This window comes from Halichoerus grypus, chromosome 14, assembly GCF_964656455.1.
Source record: "Halichoerus grypus chromosome 14, mHalGry1.hap1.1, whole genome shotgun sequence".
Taxonomy (NCBI): Eukaryota; Metazoa; Chordata; class Mammalia; order Carnivora; family Phocidae; genus Halichoerus; species Halichoerus grypus.
In genome coordinates, this window is record NC_135725.1 from 45,459,119 (window position 1) to 45,484,166 (window position 25,048).

The following is a 25,048-nucleotide window of genomic DNA, read 5'->3' on the forward strand; positions in this document are numbered from 1 at the left end:
GGGCCGCGGACCTGCCCCAGGCCCCGCCCGCATGGGCGCCCTGCAGGGGAGAGGGGCCGAGGGGCAGGGAGGCCCGTGGCGGAGGCGGCCGGCGCGCAGCCCGGCTCCGGGGTTTTGCCAAAGGCGGCGGCGGCGGAGTCGCGCGCACCAGTGACCGGTAACCTGTTGATTCCCGTCAGTCCTCGGAATAGAACTGTCTTTAAAATGGAAACCCTGGCTCCTAGACTTATTTTTAGCACGTAAATCACTTCTTTAGTTTTGTGAAATTCTAACCCGATGACGGGCCCGTAGAGCTTGTTTTGTTGCTCTTCTGTCTTTAAAGTCAGTCCTTCGAGTGTATGTCTAATTTAAAGCTGAGTCGCAGTGTCCAAAAAGGGCTTTGGAATACCGTGGTTGGTCCCCCTCTTTTTTTCTGAGCGACACTTAAAAGCCCCAACCACTCCAGGATGATAGCTGTCTATGCTGATTATTATGCAAGGTGGCTTTTTTTTTTTAATTGTAGGTTGTGCTTTTTAAAAGAAAGAGAGGTAGGAAGTTAAATCGCCAACATTTGAGTTCCAGTTTTTTCGCCTTTAAAATGCAGGGACTTGCACCAGATGATCTGAGCAAACAAGTTGTGCAACGGCCCCGGGCAGCGTAGGAGTTCCGTGGACTTTCGCCGACCAGCCAGGGGCTGTTGCCGCCGGCCTTCACCCCCTCGCACTCTCCCACGGGGAACGTAAGGAAGGGACAGCTGGCAGGTGGCAGGGGAGCATATTTAAATCTCCAGACTGACCCATTAAAAATGTATCCCTTATACAAGACCGGATTCAGACATCTAGAGGGCCTCAGCGAGAAAATACGGTATGTCTCCCTCCCTCTCGCACCATGTGATTCATAATAAAACACAGTGCTAAACCCTAAGATAAATGTTAGAAAATCCAAAAAGGTACTGAGTTGGTTTTTAGGTTTTACCCCACGATGTTGACATTTTCAATGCTTTAAGCAATCAAATTCTCTCTCTTTTTTCTTTTCTTTTTGGTGTTCCAGCTTTCTTGGGGCTGTAAGCACGTGTTTGGTGTGCCAGTTGTTAATCTAACCCCTGCTCTGATGTAAGGTGGCAAGAATATTGACTTTTGAGTAATGACTCGTTGGGTCTTTTTTTTTTTTTTTACTTCCCTCCCATCTGACCTCTCATTTTGCAACAGAACGCTCTTGCCCTTTCACCTACAAACAGCTTTTCCTTTTGAGACATTTGTCCTCCTTAAGGAGGAGCAAGCTTCCTTTTGTTTTTCTGTGCCTCTAAGGGAGAGGGCTCCAGGGACTAATCTTGAGGCCAAGCCCACAAGAGGATAGAGCAGGTAACACCTACAACCCTCTTTTGTCTTCCAGAGTCAGTGAATGTGGAGCGGGCAGCAAGATTAATGTCCAAGTCTTCAAGGTGATTCTGATAGTCTCTGAAGTTTGGGAATCGTTGTTTTATAGAAGTGTTTTTCATACTGTGGTAGGGGATTCGAGCCTCAATCAAAAGCCTAGGGTGTTTGTTAAACATTCTGCCTCCTACCCCAGACTTACTGAGCCAGGATCTGTAGGGAGTGAGACCCAGGAGCCTGCATTTTTAATACCCTTTTTGAGCCCCTGTACTCCTCACATAGCACTTTCACATGTTCCTCACATTTCAGCCTCACAAAAGTCTGGAAACCCATCTTATTAATGAAGGAACAGCCTCAGACAAGTTATGGGATTTGCCCATATGGCTAAGCAGCAAGTTATGCAAGACTACATCCTAGAGGCATGACCTAGGTTAATTACCTAATTTCTCTTTGCCTTCGTTCCCTCACCTAGAAAGTGGAAATAATAATAGTCCTCCGTGCTCTAAATAAAGGGCATATGGGTGTTCGCTGTACTCGCTTTTCAACTTTTCTGGGGCTTTAAATGTTTCAAGAGACAAGGTAGAGGAAATAATGTAGCAATGAAAGAAAATGATTGGACCTGTAATCATATACAATGTAATGTAAATGAAAGAAACTGCAGACAAGTAACACTGTACAAAACAGGCAAACCAAGTTCTGCTGTTGGAAGTAAGGATGGCCATTGCTTTGGGGCCTGAGGAGGACTAGTGACTGAATGCGGCCGGCGAAAGCCCTTTGAGTGATGCTAAGTTTTTCTTTCCTTTTTTTTTTTTGACGGAGAGTAGGAGAAAGCACATACCATACACGGGGGGGGGGGGGGGGGGGGGGGGGGCGGCGGCAGATAGATAATGAGGGGCGGGGGCAGAGGGAGAGGGAAAGAGAATCCCAAGCAGGCTCTACGCTCAGCACGGAGCCCGACGCAGGGCTAGATCTTATGACTCTGAGATCATGACCTGAGCTGAAATCAAGAGTCACTTAACCAGGGGCGCCTGGGTGGCTCAGTCGTTAAGCGTCTGCCTTCAGCTCAGGTCATGATCCCAGGGTCCTGGGATTGAGCCCCACGTCGGGCTCCCTGCTCAGCGGGAAGCCTGCTTCTCCCTCTTCCCCACTTGTGTTCCCTCTCTCACTGTGTCTCTCTCTGTCAAATAAATGATTAAAATCTTTAAAAAAAAAAAAGAGTCACTTAACCAGCTGAGCCACCCAGGTGCCCCACTGCTAATTTTTTTCTTGTGCTGGGAGCTAGTGACATGTTTGTGCTCTTTTTGTGAAACTTTATTAAACTTATATGAATTTATACTTTGATATATATATCATATATTAAACCTATATATTTTTTGCATGTATGTTCTACTTCTCTAGGTAAGTTTTGAAAAGTTGAGAAAAGAAAAAAGTATAGTTGTGCTTCAAAAGATGTTTTGCAAGGATTAAATGAATCAATACACTCAACAGAATAATGCCAAATACCTAGAAATGGTAGCTATTATTGTTTTATAACCACACCCAGAGCTCTTTTGTCCAAGAGAGCCATGCTGGGCATTGGGCTGAAGAGAGCTCAGCTCACAGGGGAAGTAGAAGGGACTCCAAAGAACCAGCAACAACCCAAGCCCTGCCTCCTCTTCCTGAACAACAAACTATGGGAGACCCTGTTGACAAAGAAACCTATCCCAGAGTTTGTAGCAGCTCAGCCTTCTTTGAGTATATAATTGATACAAAATAATAGTGAAATAGCAAGGAAAAAAAAATCTGGCAATGAAGTTTCCTCTTCCAAAGTCAGAACAACAGGTTCTGGGGCACCTGGGTGGCTCAGTTGTTAAGTGTCTGCCTTGGGCTCAGGTCATGATCCCGGGGTCCTGGGATCAAGCCCTTCATGGGGCTCCCTGCTCAGTGGGAAGCCTGCTTCTCCCTCTCCTGCTCCCCCTGCTTGTGTTCCCTCTTTAGCTGTGTCTCTCTGTCAAATAAATAAAATAAGATCTTTAAAAAACAAAAACAAAAAAAACAGGTTCTCTCCCTGGCTTATTCTCTCCACTTCAGGGTGCTCCAGCTACATCCACCTGCATTGACTCCACCATGCAGCCCTCTCTCCCTCCCAGCCCTCCCTCTTTGGACGTACCCTCAGTCTCTCGCCCATCTGACAAACTCTGCTCACTCTGTGCCACACAGCTCTTCTCTGTGAGGTCCTCCTCAGCCCCAAGGCCACAAACTCGTAAACGGCAGAACCGAGTCTCAAATCATGTAGGTCTGGCTCCCAAATCTATGGTGTGTGCTCTTAGGCAGTGAATACACCTGACCTTCATAGGCCTCAATGCCTATATGAAGGAGTTAGATGGTATCTAGGTTCCTTCCAGCTGTATTGTCTTAATACAAAAAAGAACAATACATTGTTTATGGTGTTACAATGTTCTTTCTATAAACATTATCCCAAACCAGACAGGTGCCTTTTCCTTATTCCCTTATCATAAGACAGCCCAGCCAAACACAGGAGAAAAATACTATGTTTTTTTCTTTTCATCTGAGCTGGAAATTAGATAAAACTGCTTTTCTCATGAACCAGAGACAAAAATAATGGGTCACAACTAATGAGTCAGGAGGCCAGATGATTTCTGTTTTGACCAGTTCAAACTCCATGCACTGGTCACCAGCAGGAAGAATTTCTCGGATGACCCAATTCATCTACTTTCCTAATCGTGCCCAAACTTGATACTCTGCCATTCTTCTTTTATTCCCTTCCAAATACCTTGGAGAGGAAAAGGCAGCTCCTCTTTCACATGGCCTTTGTCTTGACTTAGTTTCCAAACAAACCAACCTCCTTATCCTTCTCAAAGGATTTCATATATTTTAGCCTGCCAGGGCCCCTTCTCTTCTCTATTTGAAATAGATAACTCAAGTAGAAGCATACAAAAGATAGATCTCATCAAATTTCGAATCCATGTCTTGTCTAATTTATTTCTTTTCCCTCCATCTTGTAGCTAGTTATAGGTTTGAGATTTCATAAACTGAAATTATCCTGGGGGTATCACAACTTCATGTATTTTTTTTCTATTTTAGTGAATGCAATTATTTTTTTAAAGATTTATTTTTTAGAGAGAGCGTGAACATAGGCGTGGGAGAGGCAGAGGGAGAGGGGGAGAGAGAATCTCAGGCAGACTCCACGCTCAGTGCGGAGCCACACATGGGGCTCGATTCCACGACCCCAAGGTCACAACCTGAGCCGAAACCAAGAGTCAATTGCTTAACCGAATGAGCCACCCAGGCGCCCCTAAGTGAATGCAATTATTAAATGAATTCATAATATAGCTTACTTTTTGTTATTTATTTATATCCAATTTATTCCCTATCACACACAAAGGACTTAGATTGCCTCTTGCCTCAGAAAACGCATAGATTATAAGAAGAATACATTTTATTTTTTGAAGATTTTATTTATTTATTTGACAGAGACACAGTGGGAGAGGGAACACAAGCAGGGGGAGTGGGAGAGGGAGAAGCAGGCTTCCTGTGGAGCAGGGAGCCCGATGTGGGGCTCGATCCCAGGACCCCGGGATCATGACCTGAGCCTAAGGCAGACACTCAACCGACTGAGCCACTCAGGCACCCCAGAAGAATACATTTAAATAGGTAAGAAAAAGAAGGCAAAGAATACAGTGAAGCTTACTGTTTTCATATTATCATCATCAAATCAGGTAATTAACATTCACAATAGGAGAAGCTCAGTGATTCAACAAGGATGAAGAAACAGATCCTAAAATAGTAATCTATTGTATTAACATAAGGTGCTACACTAGAGCTTACCAATTATAATAAGTTCTTCTGTGGTTTCTTACTATAGCATGAGACTGTGGCAAAAATAAATAAATAAACAAACAAACAAACAACAAAAAATTTGACTTTGAAATCAGAACCCTGACTTTTCCCCTCCAGTTTTATTGAGATACAGTAGACATATAACATTGTGTAAGTTTAAGGTGTACAATGTAGTTATTTTATATACATATATATGGAAAAAGGATTACTACAGTAAGGTTAGTTATCATAGTATATAGTGACAATTTGTGTGTGTGTGTGATGAGAACTTTTAAAATCTACTCTCTACAACTTTGAAAGCAGTACTGTTCACTATAGTCATCATGCTGTATATTACATCCCCAGAACTTATTCATCGTATAGTTGGAAGTTTGTACAGAGTTCCAACTTGGAATTTATGTATACTGTGTGATAACAATAACACCTACCTCGAACGATTATTGTGCAGAAAAATAAGACAATGAGTATAAGGCCCCAAACATAGCACCAGGCAAATAATAGGTTCTTAGCTAGTGTCATTGCCTTTCTCCTTTTAATTTCATTTTGTTCACAGAAAATAGAGCTAAGTAAAATTCAAGTGATGAGAATGAACAGAATTTTGGAGCAGAAAGAGATCCCACTGATGGTCCCATCCAGTGAGTCCCTGTGTGCATGACAGTGGCCTGGGGCACTTTTTAAAAATAAAGATTCTGGGCACCTGGGTGGCTCAGTCATTAAGCGTCTGCCTTTGGCTCAGGTCATGATCCCAGGGTCCTGGGATCGAGCCCCACATCGGGCTCCCTGCTTGGCAGGAAGCCTGCTTCTCCCTTTCCCACTCCCCCTGCTTGTGTTTCTGCTCTCGCTATCTCTCTCTCTGTCAAATAAATAAATAAAATCTTTAAAAATAAAAATAAAGATTCTGGGACCTCATCCCCAGAGATTCTTTTTCACCAAATTTAAGAAATAGTCCAGGGGGTACCTGAGTGACTCAGTCGATCGAGTGTCTGACTCTTGATTTCAGCTCAGGTCATGATCTCAGGGTCATGGGATGGAGCCCGACAATGGGCTCCTTGCTCAGGGCAGAGTCCACCTTGAGATTCTCTCCCTCTCCTCCTGCCCTCTCCTCCTGCCCTCTCCTAGCTCATGCTCTCTCTCTCCCTCTTTCTCTCTCTCAAATAACATAAATAAGTAAATAAATAAATAATCTTTAAAAAAAAAAAAAAGAGGAGCGCCTGGGTGGCTCAGTCCCAGGGTCCCGGGATTAAGCCCCATATCAGGCTCCCTGCTCAGCGGGGAGTCCGCTTCTCCCTCTCCCTCTGCCCCTCCCCCCCGCTTGTGCTCTCTCTCACATAAAAAAAATAAATAAAATCTTAAGAAAAAAAAACACAAGTCCAAAAACATTTAAAAAGTAGCTCAGGTCATCCTGATGCAGGTAATCCAAGAAAAGTGAGACATACTGCATTCCGGCCAGACTTCTAGGGGACAAAGCAGCCGAGTGATTTGCCTAAGGCACCAGAGCTGCTAGAGGTGAAACCAGACCCTGAGATGCCTGGCTCCGTGGCCTCCCCACAATGTATACAAAAATATAACTCAAGGGGTGCCTGGGTGGCTCAGTTGGTTAAGCATCTGCCTTCGGCTCAGGTCATGATCCCAGGGTCCTGGGATTGAGCCCCGCATCAGGCTCCCTGCTCCACAGGAAGCCTGCTTCTCCCTCTCCCACTCCCCCTGCTTGTGTTCCCTCTCTCACTTTGTCTCTCTCTGTCAAATAAATAAAATCTTAAAAAAAAAAAAAAGTCTGCCCCAAACACACATACCCCCCACACACACCCCCTTCTCCCGTATACTACCTGTGTGTCAGTCTCCAGGCTTAATCAGTTCCCCAAGGACATCAGACCTGTGGTGACCACATTTATATCTTTTTTGCTCTTTCTCGGGAATTAAGAATTGTAATCAGGTCATTTTAATTTGTGGCCACAAAGCCCAGAGGACAACCATAGAATTCCAGATCAGGAAGAAACCCTACTGATATCTATCTCACTCGGTGGGTCTCTTGTGCTTCTGTGTGCATGAAAATGGCCTGAGGCACAGATCTTCAGCCAAGCACCTTCTCCTCAGATGGCTGCCTCAACACTTTTGTTGGAGGCCAAAGCTGTGGCCTGTCACCCTTGGGAACCTGTCCTTGTGGCCTGCTTTCATTTTTAAGATGCCTGATCCTTCCATTTCTCTGAGTCTTCCTATTAGGCAAGAGCAAAGTAGGAAGTAGGGGCAGGAAAAGAGTGATTTGTTTTTGGTTTTTGTTTAAATATGTTAATTTTGGAACGATGGCTGAGCCAAAAGTTTCAGGAGTGACTTAGTCATTATATTCACCCTCGTTCTACATCCTAGCTCTGGAATGTGATTTGGCAAAAATTCTTTTCCTTGCCTGGCTTCTGACAAAGCTAATATTAACAATCCTTAATGACTCACCAAACAACTGAGAAAGTTAGGGAAACATGACGTTACCAACCACTGCCAGGGCCACTTCCAGAATCATCCCACTCTCTGAACTGAAGAATGACACTCTCAAGGTGAAGTTCAGTTTGTGTCATCCATGGAGAGTCATTCCTTTTATCTGAGCCAATTATCTAAAGTTTTACATTCAATTCAATATTTTATTACAGAAAAATCCAAAAAGCTTCCCTAAGGAAAGACAAAGGGATATATCATGATCTCCAAAACTTAGTAGATATGCAGGAGCATGCTACTATAAACGCTATGAAATTCATCAAGAATTCAGAGTTGACCTTCTAAAATTTAAGACCATATTGGGGTTGAATAATCCTGATGTCATTTTAACAGATCTGTAAAAACAAACAAACCAAAATCAATCTGTCTTTGATGATCTTCAACTGTTAGAACACTGAAATGAAAAAAAAAAAAGTATGTGACATAAAGTTATGCTGGTGCACATCTCTGAGAGCTACATTGCTTTTCCAAGACTGCAGAAATCTTCATGTGTGGCTTTAGCAAACTAAAACCACTCTAATCCACTGTCCCAGGAGAAGGGGAAGACAATGTTTCTGAAACTGAGCTACAGATCAGTTAGCTACCACCATACACCTCCCCTTCACCATTTACACTCATTACTTAGATCCTGATTAGATATAACAGGATGGTAATGGAATATGGACTCAAAAACACTGCTCCCCCCTCTCCCACATTAAGGGGCTTCGGGCTGGTTTTACAGGTTGAAAAATATAATCTTGAAAATGTAGACAAATAATTAAATCCATACATACCTAGGTAGTATACAGCTGAATTAAATTGAATGTCATACATGTAATACATGCTGGTGTTTTATTCCTCTTTCCACTCTGCTCTTCTTACAGATTTTCTGCTTTTCAAAATCATCCTTTCAGAGTTGAGAGGAAACCACATAGCACTTAGCTTGATGAATGTTTTAGATAAGGAAGAGAGTTATTGGGAGGGAGAATATGTTGGAAATAAATGGGATTTCCTTTTTTGAACTATCATTTTATTTTTGACCAATAAAGACTATGATCTTACCATAAAGTTTTGTTTGATTATAAAAATAATTTATGAAAACATGTAATATATGCCTCTTGAAGAAAAAATTTAAATATAAATACAAATGAAATAATAATAATCACCCATAACTATCACCTAGAGAGAACCACTGGTAATATTTTGGACTATAGCATTTCTGTATTTGTTCTTCGTAAATGTATTTATCTAATCTTATACTTTCATAAAAGTAGGTTTATATTATCAGTATTATTTGGTAGCTTGCTTTTTTCAGTAAATGTATGGTGAACATTAAATTTTCTACAGTTGTGTGTCCAGGTTGGCTGTTTACCCAGTTACCCATTTACCCGGTTACCCACATGACTCCAGTCTGAGTAACAGGATTCTTTAGTTGAATAAATCTCTCTGAAGACAAAAGACTTACAAACACTCAAGGAGGAAATAAAGAAACAACCCAGGTTGAAGTTTAGAGGATAGAAATATTATAGCGTCTTTTCTGTTCAAACTAAAGCAATTCTAACCAAGGTCCAAGGACTTTTGTCTGTGAATCAGCGTAAAGCTCTTTTTTAAACATAACCTCCCTAAAAGAATGTAAGTAAAAAAGAATGTCATTGGAACAGAATGTGTGTTTAAATAACCAAAGCAAACTGATTGTTTATCTTCTCAAAACTTTCATAAAGAAACATTATAGCTCTCAGTGTCTCTATCCACAATATAAGGATACAGATATTTAAAACACCCAAGGTTGTCATTAGGATGAATAAAAATAATCCATGGTCAACTGTATTTTTTTAAAGATTTTATTTATTTATTTGGGCGCCTGGGTGGCTCAGTTGGTTAAGCGACTGCCTTCAGCTCAGGTCATGATCCTGGAGTCCCTGGATCAAGTCCCGCATCGGGCTCCCTGCTCGGCAGGGAGTCTGCTTCTCCATCTGACCCTCCCCCTTCTCATGTGCTCTCTCTCATTCTCTCTCTCTCAAATAAATAAATAAAATCTTTAAAAAAAAAAAGATTTTATTTATTTATTTATTTGAGAGAGAGCAAGCACAAGCGGGGGTAGGGGCAGAGGGAGAAAGAGAGGCAGACTGCCCGCTAAGCAGGGAGCCTGACACGGGGCTCCATCCCAGGATCCCGGGATCCTGGCCTGAACCAAAGGCAGAGGCTTAACCAACTAAGCCACCCAGGCACCCTGTGGTCAACTGTTTTTGGAAAAATACTAATAATATAGCAATTCTGAAAAAAAAAGAAAGGAGAAGAAACATCGTAGCTATCGCTAAGTTAAAATAAAAGGACGAAGGAAAACTTTCTCATATAACTATAAAATGTCTATTTATTGAAAGTTTGTTAAAGTATGGGTATTTTAAAAGGAAATATACCAAAATGTTAATTATAGTTATCATTTGGTGGGAGGATTACAGTTCTTTTTTTCATACTGTTTATCTCTGTTCTCTAAAATGAACTATATTATCAGAAACTAATTAATTAATTCAATGAACTATATTACCTGTGACAGAATAAAAAGGTTTTTTTTTTTTTTTAAAGATTTTATTTATTTATTTATTTGAGAGAGAGTGAGAGAGAGAAAGAGCACAAGAGGGGGGAGCGGGAGAGGGAGAAGCAGACTCCCTGCTGAGCAGGGAGCCCGATGCGGGACTCGATCCCGGAACTCCAGGATCATGACCTGAGCCGAAGGCAGTCGCTTAACCAACTGAGCCACCCAGGCGCCCCTAAAAAGGTTTTTTTTAATGAAGATTTTTATTAGAGTGTACTTAATGCTCAAAAACTAAATACCTAGCCATAGGAGTCATTGATGATTGTTAAATTGTACCTAGCAACTTGGTTACAGAAAGCCAGTAACTGGGTACAGCTCACCTGTTCTAGGAAATCCACCTGTGAACGTTACACATGTACCTGAGTCAGGAAGTCCCACAGTGCTTGGAGATGGCCAGTTAGGAAGTCTCCCATCGCTTCTTGGCCTTTTGGCTAAGATCAAGTGTAGGAAGTCTCAAAATTGCAAGTCTGATTCATGAACCAAGGCATATTCTCTCAAATGTTCTGAAAAAGTTTGGTGTGGGAGCACAAACTGAGCAGAGGTGGCAGCAGGATCACAGGACCCGTTCCTAGTCCCCTTTTAGGTCTCTATACCTGCCTTTTCCAAGCAACACGCATTCCCAACCAGCCAGCACCAACCTCTGGAACTGCTTGGTGGTGGGGCATCCCCAAAGGTACAAGGTTTCACTTCCAGGAGAAGTCTCTCAACCAATCATTTCCTTAAGAATTCTTAAGTCTCGGGGCGCCTGCGTGGTTCAGTTGGTTAAGCGTCTGCCTTCGGCTCAGGTTGTAATCCCAGGGTCCTGGGATCAAGTCCCGCATTGGGCTACCTGCTCAGTGGGAAGCCTGCTTCTCCCTCTCCCACTCCCCCTGCTTGTGTTCCCTCTCTCGCTGTCTCTCTCTCTCTGTCAAATAAATAAATAAAATCTTAAAAAAAAAAAAAGAATCCTCAAGTCTCTACTCCAGGGTATCTTTGCTAGGCATCTAAGACATGGCTCCTTCCCTTCATGTATTTGTAAGAACTTCAAGGATCCTGGGGCAGAAGACACACACAGGTCATCATGTTCTTGACAGCTCTCCAACAGGTGAGCAAGCACATATGTGGGTCATAACTCATAACCAGTTACTTTATTTATTTATTTATTTATTTATTTATTTATTTATTTAATTTTAGAGAATTCTTATTAGGGAATTCTGTAACTGAAGTAAATTTTAACATATTCAGGGCTCAGTCAGTTAAGCGTCTGCCTTCGGCTCAGGTCATGATCTCAGGGTCCTGGGATCGAGCCCTGCATCGGGCTCCCTGCTCTGTGGGGGGCCTGCTTCTCCCTCTGCCTGCCCCTCCCGTGCTTGTGCTCTCTCCCTCTCTCTCTGTCCCTCTTTCAAAAAAAAATAAATAAAATCTTTAAAAAATTTTTTAACATATTCATGTTAAATAAATGATCTGGCTACCTAATTCATAACACAATTTCCTATGAAAGATAAAAATCAAGAACTGAAGAGCATTTCCCAGAAAAGGAGTAGGGGCGATTTTATCACATTCAATCTGTCTGTCTTTCTCTCTTTTACACACAAACATACACGTAACTTAATACCTATACTCCAAACTACCAAGGAATCTCAGTTTGCAGTGAAATTTATTTTTTGTCAGAGATATCATGTGTTAAGGCACACACAATTTGCTTCAAAATCACAAAGTATGTTTTTTGTTTTTGTTTTGTTTTGTTTTGTTTTAGAGAGAGAGAGTGCACAGGGAAGGGGAGGCAGAAGAAGAGGGAGAGAAAGAATCTTTTTTTTTTTTAAGACTTTATTTGTTCATTTGACAGAGAGATGGAGAGAGAGGGAACACAAGCAGCGGGAGTGGGGGAGGGAGAAGCAGGCTTCCCGCTGAGCAGGGAGCTGGATGCGATGCGGGCTGGATCCTGGGATCACGACGTGAGCGGAAGGCAAAGCATAACGACTGAGCCACCCAGGTGCCCCGGAGAAAAAGAATCTTAAGCAGGCTCCACGCCCAGCATCAAGCCCCACATGGGGCTCGATCTCACGACCCTGAGATCATGACCTGAGCTGAAACCAAGAGTCAGATGCTTAACCAAGTGAGCCACCCAGGTGCCCCACAAAGTACACCATATTGAGAGACATATCAAATAACTGGCAATAGCAACTTGAGGTAGGTGGTTAGGGATTGAAAAAAAACTCCCACTTTTTTTTTTTTTTAAAGATTTTATTTATTTATTTGACAGAGAGAGAGAGACAGCGAGAGAGGGAACACAAGCAGGGGGAGTGGGAGAGGGAGAAGCAGGCTTCCTGCGGAGCAGGGAGCCCGATGTGGGACTCGATCCCAGGACCCTGGGATCATGACCTGAGCCGAAGGCAGACGCTTAACGACTGAGCCACCCAGGCGCCTCCAAACTCCCACTTTTTGTATTACATATTTTTTTAAAACATTTGAAAATGTGTAATGAGCCTGTATTTCTACTTTTGTAGGCAGAAAGCATAAAAGAAAATTTAAAGACCAAAAGCTTCATAATGTGAGTAACAAGGGAAGGATGTCCCCTCCCACCATTCCCTTTTAATATTGTACTGGAAGTTCTAGCTAATACAATAAGACAAGAAAAGGAAATAAAAGGTAAACAGTTTGGGAAGGAAGAAATAAAACTGTCTTTGTTTACGGACGACATGATAGTCTATATAGAAAACCCAAAAGAACTGAAAAAAGAATTTCTGGAACTAGGGACGCCTGGGTGGCTCAGTCGGTTGAGTGGCTGCCTTCGGCTCAGGTCATGATCCCAGGGTCCTGGGATCGAGTCCCACATCGGGCTCCTTGCTCAGCGGGGAGCCTGCTTCTCCCTCTGCCTGCCTCTCCCCCTGCTTGTGTTCTGTCTCTCTCTCTGACAAATAAATAAATAAAATCTTTAAAAAAAAAAAAAGAATTTCTGGAACTAATAAGTGATTATAGGAAAGATTATTGCAGGATACGATGTTAATACACAAAAAGCAGCATGCATAACCCTTACAAATGAGTCACATATTACCATCATTAGCTTCACACAGACTTCTTTTTGAAGTCCTGCCTATCTTTGGGAATCCCTAATACAATCTTCAAGCAGCTGTGGGGTCCCTGAAAAGACTTGGCAGCTCCTTACCAATCCTCTGAATCCATAGGAAATTAGGCAGACAGAAATCTTGGAAAAAGTAGAAGCCCACTAGGCTTCCTTTTCCTGTGACTCCTTGTCTTGGGGCTGCAGGCACTATCCTCCCCCTGCCAGAATGAGCAGTTTCCTTCAGGTCCTTGCCCATATCCTCCAGCAACCACCACCACAATCACCACCAATAGCCCAATAGCCCACCCCTCATCCTCCACTTTTTGTTTATAGTTGATTCTCCAGGTCTCTCAGAAAATAGCTAATGGCTGTAGGGGTCCAATCTAGAACTGACTGTTGGCAATGACATACCTCATGCTTAGTCAGACACGTGTTAAAACTGGACTGTTAAGTGGGTACCTGGGTGGCTCAGTCAGTTACGCATCTGACTCTTGATTTCAGCTCAGGTCTTGATCTCAGGATGGTGAGTTCAAGCCCCACGTTGGGCTCCACACTGGGCCTGAAGCCTACTTAAAAAACAAAAACAAACAAAAAACCTGGACTGTTAGCTAGAGTTCTCAAAATGTGTAGATGAACAGTGTTGTGGATGAGGTAAGGAACCTCTGTGCTCTTAAGCATACAAATCAATTAGCACAATGCATATTGCCAGGGAGCCAAGAACACATTTTCCATGACACCCAAAAGAACAATACACGTATTCAAGGAGGCCCCGCCATGCAACCAATGTAACAGATGGAAAATTCACGACCCCTATTCTTGGAGAGCTCCAAATACAGTTAATGTCTGAGGATTCTGACGTTATAAAGTGGCAAGGTAATATTGCTCCTTCTGTATGTGTGTGTGTGTGTGTGTGTGCGTGTGCGTGGCACATGCGTGCACATGCACTTGTACACATAAGGAACAGATTCCTGCTCTTCACCAGTTTGGTTACATACACAGCTCCTTAGACGTTCTTCATTTCTTCACCAAACCAAGTTCTGCCTCTCAAGCTCTCACATTCCTTTGGCCTTTCTTGCTTTGGTACTCTCCTATTCTCCAGCCATACTTCCTATCTCGAGGGATATATGAGCAAGGGGTAAGCATTATAATGATCAGGTCAGCTTGCCTATGAGGGTTGCTTCCACAAGACTCGGCTTTTCATGTTGCTCAAAATCCCCTCCACCATCCTTATACTGTAGCCCTTCCTCCATGCATCATTTCAGGGCCAACCACTCCTAGAACACTGGCCCCTGAAGGGTTCTTGCTTTCTTTCCCAGCCAAGCACACTTTAGGAAGGAAGCCCTAATTGTCCTGCCAAAACATTCTGTCCATTCAGAATGAACTCCCCATGGAATCCTGGGAACTCATGCCAACAGCCTACCAGATTGCTGCAGGCCAATTCCAAGAAGAGCCTAGAAAAGAGCCTGCTGATTCCTCTGCCTCCTCCCTACCCTATGTTATATGGTGTCGTGCTCACAGCTTACAATATCTCCATTCTTCTGGTGACACCATTTCAACGAACTTACACAGCTTCCTCCTTAGACTAGCATTTGTGGGTTTATGACATCCTCTGCCAAACCATAAGGGTGACCTGCAAGTAGTAGTTTTTCTGGCCTGCGTACATTCCTAGAATCTCTAAATTGGCCAGCATAATTACAAACCCCAGAACATTAACAAGGACAATGAAAAGTGGGGATGAAGAATGGTAAAGGGTAAATTATTAACAAAGAACAACAATAGGGGGGCGCCTGGCTGGCTTACTCAGTAGACCATGCAGTGCTTGATCTCGGGGTCATAAGTTCAAGCCCCACATTGGGCGTAGAGCTTCCTTAAAAATATATAAATAAATAAAATCTTAAAAAAAAAAAGAACAACAAAAGAAACCATGGGCAGCATGGCCTTAGCTCAAACACATCGGTGCATTTCAGAACACAGGGGGGCCCTCAGTCAGTTGCTCCTGCAGGTGGAAGGATATCGGAGAGGCATATCTCATGGCCACCCCACTTAGCTTCCTCTTCAGGGAAACAGAACAAAATCGGTACTCACCTCCTAGGGCAGCTGTGTTGCTCAGAGGAAGCAGTGTTTATGAACACTCTGTAAACTGTAAGGTATGTAATATGTAAACCATTATTTACACAGGACTCTGCCCCAATCATGAGGTGCACCTCTCACTTCTGAGCTCTGTCGGCCTCCTCTAATGCAAGTCTGCAGCGGTGCGGTCTACCCCCAGTCTGCCTCTGAACCCCCCATTCTTTTTGTTTTTCTTAAAGATTTTAGTTATTTATTTTTAGAGAGAGATAGAGAGTGTGAGCAGGGAGAGGGGCAGAGGGAGAGAGAGAATCCCAAGCAGACTCCGTGCTGAGCACAGAGCCCAATGTGGAGCTTGATCCCAGGACCCTGAGATCATGACCTGAGCTGAAATCAAGAGTCAGATGCTTAACCCAGTGAGCCACCCAGGTGCCCCTGAACCCCTCATTTTGGGGCTACCCAACCTAGTTACTTCCTGGGCCCAGCCCTGCCAGGAAAACAGGAATAGAAAATGTAGACCTTTGGCTCATAGTCAAAACATCCTCAAATAGAGCGAGGCAGCTGGTTGCTGACAGGTCGGTCAGTCCCACAATGCCCCACTTCATGCAGCTGGACATTGACTTCTTTGCTTCCACGCACAGCAAGTTCTGTAATTTAACACTTATTATACTACTTGGAAAGAGACTGTTAGACTTGGAGAGCTCTACATCTGTTTTTTATTTATTTTTTAAAGATTTTTTATTTATTCATTTGAGAGAGAGAGAGAGAGAGCGTGAGCGAGTGAGAGCAGGGGGGAGGGAGAGGGAGAAGCAGATTCCCTGCTGAGCAGGAAGCCCGACGCAGGACTCGATCTCAGGATCCCGAGATCATGACCTGAGTCAAAGGCAGATGCTTAACGGAGTGAGCCACCCAGGTGCCCCTATTTTATTTATTGTTGAACAGGTAATACATACATATAATCTGATACACAAAACTTACAAAAGGGAATTCAGTGAGAAGTCTCCCTTCCATTCTTGTCCTCTAACTACAAATTTCCCCATCCCCCACCCCAGGCCACCAATGTTATTTTCTCGTGTATCCCCTCAGAGATATTTTATGTATATTTATGCTTATAATTTCTAAAACTGCTAAGAGGAAGTCCCTTAGAGTGTACCCACTGGTCAGACTAGGTTAACATTATTTAGCTACATCTACTCTGTTCTAATTTATCTTATTTTTACCTTATGGAAACCGTGAGAGGTAGGAAGCATACTTTTTTCAATATTTTATTATGAAGATTTTCAAACATGCAGGGAAGCAGAAAGAACTGCTCAGCGAACACCTATACATCCATCACCTAAATTCTACAATTAATCATTTGCTGTATTTGCTTTAGTTATCATTGCCAGTGTATTGCTGGGGAAATGGTCAGATGGTCCACGTAGCTTAATAAAAGTCACACTGTTGACAATGTGTGTCATCACACTCCTTTGCTAGGGGATAAAGATGTCAATGGTTTGTTGCAAAAGCCTCATCTGCCATCTTACCTCTCATGTACTTTTCTAGTCCAGCATTTCAAGCGAAGTCCAAAGAGATTAAAGTTCCCCTGGTTGTCTGAATGTGGTCTGCAGATAAGCCCCAGAGAACACAAGTTCTCTTTTTCCCTCATCATTTCCCTACCCTTTGGTAGCACGTGGTGCTACTATTCTTCCCCACAGACTTTAACCTCTTGTAGCTGACTTCATTCTTTCAAAAGTGCGGGAGCTTTTCCACATGTGAGAAAAGCAGACCAGGGAGACCAGCAGACCCATCCATTTTCCTTCATGTCAACAGCCTACATGGACAGCTACTGTGGTTCACGGACCAGCAGCATTATATCATAAATATCCCCTCTCAGACCCATGCAGACCCAATGACTGAAAACCTTCATTTTAATGGATCACCAGGTGATTCCTATGCGCATGCCAGACCACTGCCCTCTCCCTTCAACCACAGTTAAAAAGGAGGCCAATGTAATTTGCCAGATAAATCCCAGGTGAAAATAAAGAGCAGTTAATAACATTTATCTTAAGAAACACATTTTCCAGGGCGCCTGGGTGGCTCAGTCGGTTGGGCATCTGCCTTCAGCTAAGGTCATGATCGCAGGGTCCTGGGATTGAGCCCCGCATCGGAGCCTGTTTCTCCCTCTGCCTGCCGTTCCCCCTGTTTGTGCTTTCTCTCTCCCTCTCTCTGATAAATAAATAAAAAAAATTTTTTAAGATTTTATTTATTTATTTATTTGACAGAGAGAGAGACAGTGAGAGAGGGAACACAAGCAGGGGGAGTGGGAGAGGGAGAAGCAGGCTTCCCACCAAGCGGGGAGCCCGGTGCGGGGCTCAATCCCAGGACCCCGGGATCATGACCTGAGCCGAAGCAGACGCTTAACGACTGAGCCACCCAGGCGCCCCTAAATAAATAAAATCTTAAAAAAAAAAATCAGCAAACTATAACCAAATCCTGCCTGCCTCTTGTTTTTTAAAATAAAATCCTATTGGAACACAGCTTTGCCCATTTGATTATATGTTGTCTGCAGCTGCTTTAATGCTACAATAACAGAAGAGAGTAATTGTTAACCCCTCATCTAGAACCTTGCTATTCCAAGTATGATCTCCAGACCAGTTGCATCGGCCTGCACACATTGTCCCTATACGCACAGAGCTCACGGTGGGAAGGTTGATTTAGGAGTCATTACCTTGGAGGATTTAATTGGAGTTAGGAGTTGTGTGATATGGCTATGAGTCGAGGAAAAGAGTCCAGAAAGAAGAGAAAGGAGGGTTTGAGTAAACCTCAAGGAAAGCTAGATTTAGGGAGCTGGGCAAAAGAGTCAGGAGAAATCACTGGGAAAAGTACCAACTCTCATTGGTACCAGTAAATCATGACCCATTGACTTTCTAACATTTTTGATGAAAAAATCTGAAATATTCTCTCCTCCAAATGCCTTGAAGAGTTTGCATCTTAGGAATCCAGGACAAAGATACAAGGCAGATATATTCTTGCTTCTCACTGTATAAATGCCCCTGTACATACCTCTGTTGACCTTCCTCAAAGCAGTGTTTTGAGGACATTAATATTTATTCTTAAAATGCAAACTCCTCCCTAAGAAGAAATGTGCATAATGCTGTTTATCAGATATCCGGAATAATATGGTAGATTCCTTCTCTCATTTAAAGGCATATACAGGGGCCTGGGGGGCTCAGTAGGTTAAGCATCTGCCTTTGGCTCAGGTCATGATCCCAGGGTCCTGGGATCAAGCCCCGCATTGGGCTCCCTGCTCAGTGGGGAGCCTGCTTTTCCCTCTCCCTCTGTCCTCCCCCCGCAACTTGTGCGCTCTCTCTCTCAAGTAAATAAATAGAACCTTAAAAAAAAAAAAAAGTGTATACAACTTTTTAAGTTGGCATACGTGTCAGGAAAAATCACCATACAACTCAAATGAATGAACACCTTTTTATAATCCCGGTCTGTACGTGCCTTATCTGCAGACAGACTCTTTCTTTTCTCCTTCAGGGACTGCATGTTACAGGCAGGAGGAACTCAGAGCAAACTGGACTTCCAGAGGTGCCTGTATTACCGGTTTATAAGAAAAAATGTTATATGAGCACACCTCTGAAATTGCTTTTATCGACTTTCGTTACGTCTTGTTTGAAAGATTTCTTTTTTGAAGGGTCAAGATGGTGAACTAAAAATTGTCAGCCTTTTGATGGGACCAGATTTCTAAGATAAAAATAGATATTTGGTTTACTCTGTATATCTTTTTTTTTTTTACTCAATACATCTTGGAAAAGGCCTACAGAGATCTGCCTTTAACAATCATTAGTTGCTTTGAAGATACAGGATTCTGATTGCCGAGATTTTCCTCAAAGCAATTTTCTAACACACGGCTTCTTTTTTTTCTCCTTATTTCTCTACTATAACCCCGAGTCACTGACCAAGTGTTGGATATTCCAAAGGGAAAGAATTAACAAATATTCTCTAAAATTACAATGTCAGTATCCTAATGTGCTCACAAGAATAATTTTTTAATGGTATATAAACTTTATTTGGATTCCACTGATCTGTATCAATTATCTTTCTAGATCGATGCCGTCTAATAGAAATTTCTGCTAGCAATCGAAATATTCTCTATCTGTGCTAACCATATACTAGCCACTAGCCACGTGAGGCTATTGAGCATCTGAAATGTGGATAATGTGACTAAGGAACAGAAGTTTACATTTTATTTATTTTTAAATAATAAACCTTTAGCCATTTGTGGCTATGATTACCCTGACAATGCCATTCTAGAGCCTTTCAGCCACACCTGCAAGATATCACTTCGTTTATGAAGAGAGTAGCATCACCTGTTACTTTGACCCACCTCATAAACAGGTGATTTATCAAATGCTGGCATTTCTTTTACTCATAAGAAATAGACTATTCAAGGGGTGCCTTGAGATTCTCTCCCTCTGCTCCTCCCCCCTGTGCTCACGTGCGCACTCTCTCTCTCAAAATAAATAAATAAATCTTTTTAAAAAATAGACTATTCAAGGGGCACCTGGGTGGCTCAGTCAGCTGTGTGTCCGACTCTTGATTTGGGCTCAGGTCATGATCTCAGGGTCATGGGATCGAGCCCCGTATTGGGCTCCACTCAGCTCGAAGTCTGCTTGGGATTCTCTCTCTCCCTCTCCTTCTGCCTCTCTGGCCGCTTATGTGAGGGTCTCTCTCTCTCTCTCTAACATAAATAAAAAATAAAATCTTAACAAGAAAAAGAAATAGACTATTCAGGGAATTTGCAGTCGATGAGGGAGCAGAAGGCAAACTGAGGGCAAAGCACAAGCTGACCCCCCACAAACCCCTCTCCCCACTCTCAGGGGGATCTGTGTGACATTCCCCAGGTATTCCTGGCTGCCCTAAAACTAAGGGAAGGGTGAAAAAATAACAACTACCGGTTAACTGATAGCGATCACAGTCCTGCAGGATGTGAGTCTCCATCATTTACAAATGTCTTAGTGATTTACAAGAAAAAAGCAATCTTATCAATCGCCTAACTTGTAGAAACTCATAGACTCAATTTCCTGGAGCCCTAACATCACCCTCCCCTCCATAGGGATGTGGGAAACAAAGGCAGAAGGGAATGTAAATAGAATTAAATGTCCTTATAACCTGCAGCCCACTGACAAATACTTGAGGTAGGTAGGCTATAACATTCCTCCAGGAAACTCCCAACTGTCTTAATGTTAATGCCTTGCTAGAGGGAAAAGCAATCTTAGCTTGATAATAGCCAGGCCTCCAGCATCCTGAAAGTCCTTTTGGGTACCTCCCTTTGTCCTTACCTCCCCCAACTCCAAAGTATAGAATCAGTCACTCCTCACAACCCCAGTGCAGCACTCTCTGCTCACAGGTCCTGTCCCCGTGCTTTAATAAAACCACCTTTTTGCACCAAAGATGTCTCAAGAATTCTTTCTTGGCCATCAGCTCTGGACCCCAACAACACTCCAAACCACAACACAATGAACGCGATCTAGGTACCAGGTACTTTAGTAGAACTTGCAAAAGGAGACAGAAATGAAATAGTGTCCTTCACCATTCTCAAGGAGCCTACCATCTATGGGAGGAGAAAAGATTGTTAACAATCAAATGCACTACGTTGAAGATACAGTGTAATCTAAACAGAGACTCAGACCCTGAGGACATAGCTGAAGCTGCAGCTCACTCAAATTAGGGGTGGGGCGGGAGGTAGTTACAAGGAAGCTCTCATAAAGGAGGCGGTGCTGATGCGGGGTCCTTAAGAACAAGTGAGGAACAGGGAAGGGAACCGTATTAGCAAAGTGCATGACATGCACGGGGAATGCTTAGTGTGGTGAGGCTGGGACAGAGGGTACACTGGAAGTTGGTAGGAGCTGAGGCTAGAAAGGTAGATCTGGGAGATCCCTGAAAAGCATGCGAAGGGGCTGAACTAGAACAGAGGTGAGCCACTCCAGTTGTGGAAGGGAGTGAAATGAAGGGGGTATTTGGAGGGGGTGGCAGACAAAGAGGCAGGAACCAGATCATTTCGGCTTGGTGTGATGAGCTCAGGAGTTTAAACTTCATTCTTACAGCGACACTGGGGAGGCCTTGGAAGAGATTGGTTTCTGGCAGGAGTGTGAAGGATGGATTGCAGAGAGATCACTGGAGGAATCAAGAAATCTTCAGGAAGGACAGCTATTTTGAAAGAAGAAAGAGCTAGTTTTGTCTGCTCCCGTGGAAACCTTGAAGTTTGAAATCTCTAGGGAAAACCAAGTGTTTCTCAGTCTAAAGTTTGTCTATACCTACCTCACATTGAAGGTCATGGGTAATTCCTGGAGCCTCCCTAGAATGCAAACCTATCCTACAGCATGGTTTGACTTTCCTTACCAGTGTTTTGGCCTCTACACAGGACTATGGCACTCACTGGAATGTTCTCAACTAGTACAGGTTGAGAACTGGTAATATAACCAGTTCCCAGTCAGAGAATCATGACTTTCTGGTAAGTCACTAAATTGGGTTACTTATTCTCAACTCAGCTTCGCCACTCTTTGGCTAAGATGGTAGAGAGTAGAGGTGGTGATAGGTAGGACAGAAAGACAGAAAGGGCAGGTAGGAAATGACAGTAGCAGTAAATTAGATAGAGGGCTTTGAGTCCTAACAAATTCATGGCAGAGTGGTTAATAGTATGGGCTTCAAAACCAGACCACAGGGGTTCCAAATCTCAGTTTCCCTACTGATAGCCATTTAGTATAGCCTGAAGCAAATATTTAACCTCTGTGCATTTCAGTTTCCTTGCTTACAAAATGAAGATAATAATAGAACCCACCTCTTATGAGTACTACCCAAAGGGCTTACAATACCTAGCATGTAGTAAGGGCTCAATAAATATTATTTATTACTATTACCACAGAATGAAAAAGATAAGCAAGTGCTCGGGGCACCTGGGTGGCTCAGTCGGTTAAAAGTCCAACTCTTGATTTCAGCTCAGATCATGATCTCAGGGTCATCAGATTGAGCTCTGTGAGGGGCTCGGCACTCAGCTGGGAGTTGCTTGAGATTCTCCCTCTCCCTCTGCCCCTCCTCTCTCTCCCTCTCTAAAATGAATAAATAAACCTTAAAAAGAAAGAAAGACAGACAGAAAGAAAAAGATAAGCAAGTGCTGTTTTCTATGGCTGAGATGGAAGAGTGGTTTTATTTATTTATTTATTTATTTATTTATTTTTTGGAAGAGTGGTTTTAACTTTATTTTGGGGTTTTTTTTAAATTTTTTTAACTGTAAATGCATGTGCTAATAACGTTTATGAAGTATTTAGTTGTCTCAAGTATCAATATACAGTATTAAAAAGAATTATTAGGCCCATATACAGTACTATTAATAATTTCAGGGAATCCGGTATCTAGGTGAAAGTTCACAGAGGAGTGCATGTCATTGCAACACAAACTAGACCAAAGTTCAGAGCTAGTTAGAGTTGCTAAGGTATTCATTTATATGACCGGGAAACCTTTGAGCACCACAAGGTGGATGTAAAACTTAACAGGAAATGACTCAAGTCTGGAACAAAGTTAGTCCCATGCACAGTGAAAAGTTGTGCAAGAGAAAAATGATGAATGTTAAATGCCAGGATGATGTGATACATTGCTCAAGATACTGATGTGCAATCTGTCTTTGCAGGAGTCAGATCACTATCTCACTTTAGAAAAGGTTATTTGCCCTAGACATTTTCAGCCTCTGGGTTACTTCCCGGAGTACATTTGCCTTAAACCAAAAAGCAAAGAAAATCTTTCTCAAGTGCTCTGAGTTTATGAGTTCCCTTTTCTAGACTCTGTCATCAGGGTCATAGGAGTGTGGATGAGGGTCCCCTGAGGAGACTGAGTGTTTATAAATGTAAGAGGTGTTCAGAAGTGATTATGATGAGGGAAACAAAGGCAAAAGAAATGTAGCTTACATTAAAATCTCCTTACAGCTTGCAACCCACTGAAAGACACCTGAAACATGCAGAGCGTGACCTTCTTCCGGAACTCGTGGCTGCCTTCGTACCTTTCTGTTTAAAAGGAACCTTTTATCTTGGCAGCAGCTGGCCCCTCAGGGTCCTGAAAATCTTGCTTCCAGATTCCTTGGAGACTCGCGCTGCCCCTCACCCCCACTAATTAAAAAGTACACAGTCACTCCTCACAATCCCAGTACAGCTCTTTCTGCCCACACATCCTGTCCCTTGAATAGGGAAGGGGTGAAGGATAGGGAAGGGGTGAAGGTCTAGGCAAGAGAGAGAGGAGGCCCCTGATTCCCCTGACTGGGTTCTGGAACTATTCCTGGCAAGAGGAGACGCTGACGCAGAGTGGAACAAGAGATAAGAGAACATCCAAGACACCAGAATCTCAAGGCCACAAGCTTCCCAGTCAGTTCTCAAGACAAGACTCCCCTAAAGGCCCTCAGCGGCAACCCATTCTGGGACCCCTCGCACTCTAGAGAGCTTTTTCTTTCCTTTCTGCTCTCACCTTCACTTAATAAACTTTGACTTCACTTCACCCTTTTGTGTCCACAAGATTCATTCTTCGACATCATGAGACAAGAACCCTGCCATCCTCCAACATTTACACCTGGAGCTGGGAGCCAAGAGTCACAGGGGTGAAGACATGTTCTCATAAAATCGAGAGGAGTTAAGAAGAATCACCCTCTCGAATCAATCAGCAACATATGGGGAGGCAGTGCGCTGTGAGAGGTCAAGTAGCTTTAAGGTCAGACAGATCTAGGTTTTGGTACCAGCTTTCACCCTGGCCAGTGGTATATATACAAGGTAATTCACTGCAGAACTGTTGATAATAACAAATGACTAGACGTATACTAAGTGTCTCCCAATAGGGGACCTGTTAAGTAAATTATGGTATAATCACATAGAAAGTTATCCAAGTGGAAAAACAAGGTACAAAGCAGTGTATAAAGGACGTTACCCTTTGTAAAAAACACAAAAAGGATGAAACTATTTTCCATTTTATATCTGCTTGTTTAGGAAATAGAATATCTCTGAAAGAATACTCAAGAAACTAGTAAGATTGATTGTCAGGGGGAGGGGAAGTGGATAGCTGAGAAAAAACATTTGAAAGAGAAATTTGTCATTTCATTTTTAAACTACATAACTGTCATCTGTTCAAAAATTAAGACAAAGAACGGTTTTTAAAGAAAAAGTAAGGAGCTATATCTGGAGAAAACTTACAAAAGGAAAAAGAGCTTTCCTTTTGAGTAGTTATGCAAACTTGAACAAGTTATTTCACTTTTACAGGGCTCAGTGTCCGTACATTTAAATGAGGATAACAATAGGACCTATCACCTAGGTTTGTGTAAAGATTAAATGATCAAATATAAATGTACATTAAAAGATTAAATTTACATTTACATTAATGGTACTGTGCTTGGCACAAAAATACTGGATACATATTAACTGTTAACATTATTATATTTGTTGGGATTCTGATAATGAAGGCTATTGAGAGGTTGCAAAGAAAGAAGATACGGGCTATTCCTGTATAGAGCTTACAGATATGTACACACACACACACACACACACACACATATGTATAAAATCTGTATATATATATATCTGTATATATATCATCCGTCTATATACATATATCATCATTTTTCTCTTGCACAACTGTATATATATAAAAATACAGATATATATACAGATATTT

At 42.6% G+C, this 25,048-nt stretch overlaps 1 protein-coding gene across 3 annotated transcripts; it reads left to right on the forward strand.

Moving 5' to 3' along the window:
• LOC118535392 (uncharacterized) lies at positions 1-23,884 on the forward strand. 3 transcript variants are annotated; one of them, XM_078061273.1, is made up of 4 exons: positions 1-843; positions 1,372-1,420; positions 12,735-12,778; positions 23,323-23,884. In XM_078061273.1, the coding sequence occupies exons 1-4, from the start codon at positions 785-787 to the stop codon at positions 23,504-23,506; spliced, it is 336 nt and encodes a 111-aa protein (XP_077917399.1). In that variant the 5' UTR covers positions 1-784; the 3' UTR covers positions 23,507-23,884. The 3 variants fall into 3 exon arrangements, 1 of the variants encoding a protein (XP_077917399.1); XR_013443621.1 differs by lacking the exon at positions 12,735-12,778; XR_013443622.1 differs by lacking the exons at positions 12,735-12,778; positions 23,323-23,884 and adding an exon at positions 3,423-3,817.
• Positions 23,885-25,048: the final 1,164 nt, after the last annotated feature.